This window comes from Mesoplodon mirus, assembly GCF_964341445.2.
Source record: "Mesoplodon mirus genome assembly, chromosome: 19".
In the NCBI taxonomy this organism is placed as follows: Eukaryota; Metazoa; Chordata; class Mammalia; order Artiodactyla; family Ziphiidae; genus Mesoplodon; species Mesoplodon mirus.
Genome location: NC_138995.1, coordinates 133,072 through 139,071, shown reverse-complemented (window position 1 = coordinate 139,071; position 6,000 = coordinate 133,072). Strand labels below are relative to the sequence as shown.

The 6,000-nt window shown below is 49.4% G+C and overlaps 1 protein-coding gene across 8 annotated transcripts in view; it reads right to left on the bottom strand.

The window, feature by feature from the left end:
* Positions 1-1,789: 1,789 nt before the first annotated feature.
* Positions 1,790-6,000, bottom strand: part of LOC309795521 (uncharacterized protein) — an 81,153-nt gene continuing 76,942 nt past the window's right edge. For 6 of the 8 annotated variants that reach the window (XR_014292261.1, XR_014292262.1, XR_014292264.1 and 3 more), the window contains one exon: positions 1,790-2,690. Coding sequence is in view for 3 of the 8 variants with exons in the window: in XM_082607906.1 (XP_082464032.1) it covers positions 2,624-2,690 (67 nt within the window). In the remaining 5 variants the exon portion in view is untranslated. Of the gene's footprint in view, positions 2,973-3,286; positions 3,468-6,000 lie in introns of all 8 variants that reach the window. The other 2 variants (XM_082607907.1, XM_082607905.1) reach the window with 2 other exon arrangements.

Sequence of the window (6,000 nt, the reverse complement as noted above, 5' to 3'; positions counted from 1 at the left end):
CCAAGACTGCAGACTGCCCCATGTCCCCCAAACACCCAGCTTCAGTGAGCCAGCCACACAGAAAACCCCCTTCCAGGGTCCCCTGTGTTAATAGACCCAGCCTTCAGGGGAGGGGGGCCGGCCGATGGAGGATGGACGTGCTGCAACAACGGACACTCACTGGTCCTCGACACGCGCCTTGTCCTACGTGGTCTGAGGTCCCACGTGGCTGTCCTTTCGCCCACCGTGTTGGGGGAAGATGAACCAGAATGTCCGGCCCTGTGTGTCTGAAATGCCCCCGCTGGTCCCCCTGGAAATGCGGCTCCTGGTGGGAGAAAGCGCAGCCCCTCAAGTCCTTCTCTTTGGTCTCAGGTGCAGAGACCAGCCCTCTGCGGCCCGGATGCCTTGGTACAAGCAGGCACTGGCAGGGGCACCCCCGCTGAAGCAGCAGAAGAGGAAGGTCGCCGTCACCACGGAGGTGACCCTCTTCAAGAAGTACTTGCCCAGGCGAAGTACTCTGCGCAGGTGCAGCCACTGCGCGGCTGCGGACGTGGGAGCTGCTGGGGCACGTGGTGGGGGAGGGATGCTCCACACCAGGCAGGGTGGGTGGCTCGAGCCCGTGGCAGCACTGCAGCCCTGTGGTGCCCTGCCCGCTAAGATGCCATGTGAACCTGGTCATGTGAGTGTGTACCGCCCCTGATCTCAGACATGTGTACTCACTGCTGACCCGTCACGTGTGCCTGATGTCACACACACACACGTGCTCACCTGCTCACTGCAGGCCCGTCACATACACTTCATCACACGCCCACTCACTGCTGCCTGTCGCCCCCAGTCCACGTGGGTCGAGTCCCCTAAAGAGCTCGGGGTTGCCCTGCCGGACCTCATCAGCTGGTCCAGTGCTGCTGCTGCGAAGAGGAGCCTCACACGGGAGCTTCCCGGTGTCCTTCACACTCGGGTCCTGAGCCACACTCTCCTGCCCAGTCAGTTTCCAGGAGACCAGGCAGGCTCAGACCTCTTCGAGGGGCTGGCTTAGGTAAGGGGCTGGCTTGTTTCCTGGGCAACATTACTGTTACCTCAGACTGAAGCGGGATTGTGTACCCCCCAGGGAAAGGGACATCCATGTCCTGACCCCAGGGGCTCAGGACATGACCTCATTTGGAAGCAGGGCCTGGTCATGTAACTAGGTGAGACAGGGGCCCTAGGGTGGTCCCAATCCTGTGTAACTGCGTGCTTATATGATGAGTGGAGGCACGGACATGGGGGAAGCCACGTGAAGATGAAGGCAGAGGTGGGAGGGATGCAGCTAGAAGCCCAGGGATGCCTGGAGCCCCAAGAAGCTGGAAGAAGCAGGAAGGACCCTCCCCTGGAGCCTCGGCACTTGCCAACTAGACAGTTAGTGTGAGTGAGCCTGAGCTGAAGGCAGCACCGTGGCCCCTGACCAGCCTGTCTTGCCCGCGTGGCATGGTGGGGAGCAGCTCTCACGAGACGCTGATGAGCGAGTTGGTTTCCCATGAGACCGTAGGACGCTGGTCCTGTGAATGGGCAGGCCAATCTCACCCTTCCTCCTGGGCTCTGGTCACACAGGGCAACTGTGCATCGTGTGGGGCTGGGCTCTCAGCCTCTGCACAGGACCCCTTGGTGTTGGTTCAAAGTTCAGCTTACACCCCAAGAATGACAGAAGGTGAAATCCTCCTCAGCCGCGTGCGGTGCAGGCAGGGAGACACAGTTAATTATAGAGTTAAAAGCAGAGAGGGTCAGGGCGACTCAGCCATGGGAAAGGAGTGAAGCACTGACACAGGCTCTGATGTGGATGAACCTCGAAAACATGATGCTCAGTGAGAGAGGCCAGACAGAAAAAGACACTTAGTGGATTCCGCTTACATGAGACATCCAGAACAGGCAAGCCCACAGAGACAGAAAGTGGACTGGGGATGCCTGGGCTGTGGGAAATGAGGGGTGACCTCTAAAGAGTGGGGTTCTGGGGGGATGATGGAAATGTTGTCAAGTGCCTTGTGCTGGTGGCTGCACAACCCTGTGAGTATGCAAAACACAACTGAGCTGAATACTTAAAATGGGTTAACTAACTGTGTGGTAAAGAAATTCAACGTCAACAAAGATGTTATCAAAAGCAAAAACCTGGAGGCTTCCAGGCCCACCTCCAGATTGTGACCCCAGAGGTGCGGGGTCGGACAGGACCTGCGTGTCTGAAAGCCCCATGTGTCCAACCAGGTGGTCTGAGGTCACCTAGCGAAATTCTCCCTGTGGCATCAGAAGCGTGGGGCGCTAGTGTGGCCAGGCCTCAGGCAGAGAGGCTGGATTCTGTGGCCTTGCTGTCCTCTCTTAGGGAGTGTGGCATCGTCTCTGTAGAAGGAAGTGGGTCAGCTTGAAGCCCGGTTCCCTCTTCTGCACGTTTCTCCTTTTTCTCCCAGCGATGGTGCCGGCCGAGCTGTGCCAGAGCAGCCAAGGCAAAAGGGTCGTGCACAGAATGACTGAGAACTTTGACCAGGTGCCGTGGGCTCCTCAGAGGCAGTGACCCAGGACTGAGGCCCCAGAGCCTCCTTCTGAGTGTCGTGGCCCCGGTGCCCCTCTCACGGGAGTTGTTGTCAGCCTTGATGGTTGAAGCAGCCATGGTATCGCGATTTCACTGGTAGAAACTATTCCTTTTCTTCCTTGGGAGAAGCAGGTCTCCTTCTACTTTGGACGCCCTTCTTAATAAAGAATAATGATAAGCTGTAAGTACATATTAAGGATTAGGTTATATACATGTAAAGAATAATCATAAACATCAAGAAACAGAACATGGGGCTTCCCTGGTGGCGCAGTGGTTGAGAGTCCGCCTGCCGATGCAGGGGACACGGGTTCGTGCCCCGGTCCGGGAAGATCCCACATGCCATGGAGCGGCTGGGCCCGTGAGCCATGGCCGCGGAGCCTGCGCGTCTGGAGCCTGTGCTCCGCAACGGGAGAGGCCACAACAGTGAGAGGTCCGCGTACTGCAAAAAACAAAAAAAAGAAACAGAACATGATGAGTGGACACCCAGGAGTGCCCTTCCCTCGTCCCAGCCTCCTCCCCACTGTGTGGTAGCTGTTCTCCTGATTTTGCGTCAGTGACTTGTCCTCATAGTTTACACATAAGCACGCATCCCTAAACAATGCAGCCCAACTTTGCCTAGTTCCAAAGTCTGTAAGGGGATGTACCGTGCTTGCTGCTTTATTGCTCGCTCTTGATGGCTCAGCATTGTGTCCATGAGATTCTTTCATCTTGTGAATATAGTTTTTTAAAAAATAATTTTTATAGTTTTACTACCTTTAAACAAAATGTACTCCATTACTGTGGAATATTCCTTCCTAGGAGCGTGCATGGTTCATTTCTGCATCCGCTTCTGATGGCCTTCAGGTTCTTTCAGGTTTGGCTCCTGTGGCTGCGGAGTCCATGACCATGTGTCCTGGTGCAGGGCTGAGGGGTTTGTGTTCAGCTGGGAGGAGCACTGTGGGTAATGCAGGGCAGGAAATAAAACCAGCCCTCAAAATGTCTTGAGGGAGGTAATGGCCAAAATTTGCAATATGTGGCACATACTTTAAGAAAACAAGTTGAAAAAGTAAGCTGTAATCACAGTTTGAAAAAAAAAAAAGGAAATGCCTTAAAGCTCAATTTGAACGGATTATTAGACATGCAAATCCAACCACAAAGAGGTATCAGCTCACACCAGTCAGAATAACCATCAGCAAGAAAACAAGAAACACTGAATGCTGAAGGTGTTGTGGAGAAAAGCATACCCTCAAGTTTAAGAGGGATGTAACCTGGAAAGAGGCACGAATGAGTACAGAATGGAGCTGCTTTTAAAAGGTAAACATTGGGCTTCCCTGGTGGCGCAGTGGTTCAGAGTCCACCTGTCGATGCAGGGAATGCGGGTTCGTGCCCCGGTCCGGGAAGATCCCACATGCCGTGGAGCGGCGAGGCCCGTGAGCCATGGCCGCTGAGCTCCGCAACGGGAGAGGGCACAAAAGTGAGAGGCCCGTGTACCGCAAAAAAATAAAAATAAAAAAGGTAAACATTGAGCTACCATATGATCCGGCAGGCCCATTCCTGGACCTATAACCTAAGAAGACAGAATTGGAAAGACACAGGCAGGCAAATCTGCACTGCAGCAGTATTACAATAGCCAAGACATGGAAGCAACCAAAAAGTCCACCAACAGATGGGTGGACAAAGAAGAACTGCTACATGTAGAGATGGAATATTAGCTAGTGAAAAAATGAAACAATGTCATTTGCAGCACCGTAGATGAGTCTCGAAGTAATCACACACTTGTAGTAAGTCAGAAAGTGAAAGACACATATCCTGTGATATCACTTATAGGTGTTACCTACAAATTGATACCAATGAAGATATTTCCAGAGAAAGTCAATCACAGCTTCATTAAACAAACTTATGGTTCACCAAATGGAAAAGTGTGAGGACTGGATACATCACGATATTGGGCTCAACAGAGATATACAAACACATGTGAAATACATAATCTCCAAAGACCTATGGCATACCAAGAGAAGACTACTCAACATTGTGTCATAACCTACATGGGAAAAGGATCTGAAGAAGAATATGTGTGTGTGTGTGTGTGTGTGTGTGTGTGTGTGTGTGTGTACTTTTACCTCATCTTGCACACCTAGAACAAACAGAACAGTGAAATCAAATTTGCTCTGTTAAAAAATAAAAATTAAATTAAGAAAACGAACAAGAATTAATGAGAGATAAATTTAAGGGGCGTTTTCCTGGCACATTCCATTCTAATTTACAACCTAGAACACGACTTCCAGAAACGCTCTTTTGCTCTAGCAACCAGATTTGGAATGGAGAAATGCTGCCGCCTTGTGGCCGTTTCCCAAAACAGCAGCTTTAAACCCAGCGCTAATGGTCACGTAATATTCAAAATAAATGCAGGCCTGTGAATGACACCTGCCGTCAAAAAAAATCCTGGCGTCATAAATCGACCAGAACATTCAAAAGACGTCAACATTTCAAGAAGACAACTTCAAAAGGCATATTTCATGCACACTTTTCTTTTTTTTTTCTTGTTAAAAAAAACAGCCATGGAAAACTGCTCAACATCAGGAATTAATAAAGCCATGCAACAGAAACGTTCACCTCACAGCCAACAGAATGATGATCAGCAAAAAGTTTACAATAATTGCTGAAGGGGTTTCAGAGGACTGTGTACCCTCTGGATGCTGGGGGATGTAAACTGGTAATAGCCAGTAGTGAGAACAGAATGCATGTGCGTTTAAACGTAAAAATTGAGGTAGTATGTGATCTGGTAGGCCCTTTCATGGGACTATCACCTGAGCAGAGCAGAATCAGAAAGACACAGGCTGGCAATCATGCACTGCGGAACATTTACCATAGATAAGACTTGGAAGAAACCGAAAGGTCCATCAACAGAACAACGCACAAAGAATAAGAAGTCAACGTACACAATGGAATATTAGCCATGGAAAAGAATGAAACAGTGCTCATAGATGAGCCTAGAGATAATGACGGAACATGAGGTAACTCGGAAAGCAAAAGACACATATCCTAGGATATCAGTTATAGGTGTTATATAACAACTGACACAAATGAACATATTCCCACAGAGAAAGACACTCACAGACGTAGCAAACAAACTATGCTTAGCTAAAAGGAAAGGTGGTGGGAATGGATAAATAAAGATTAGGTTTACCATATGTATACAAATACATATTAAATACATATAACAGAAAGACTGACCATATAGCAAGGGAGATCTACGGAACACTATGTAATAATTTACATGGGAAGAGGTACCGTACATGAATAGATATATATATATATATATAATGTGCAAATGAACCAGAGTGTGTAGGCCTTGGAGAAACAACATTCTAATCATTACCCCAATTAAAAAAACAAACAAGAAGTAATGAGACATAAACTTATGGGGGTTTCTCCTGGCACATTCCATTCAAATTTACAAGTTAGGAAAACGACTTCCAGAACGGCTC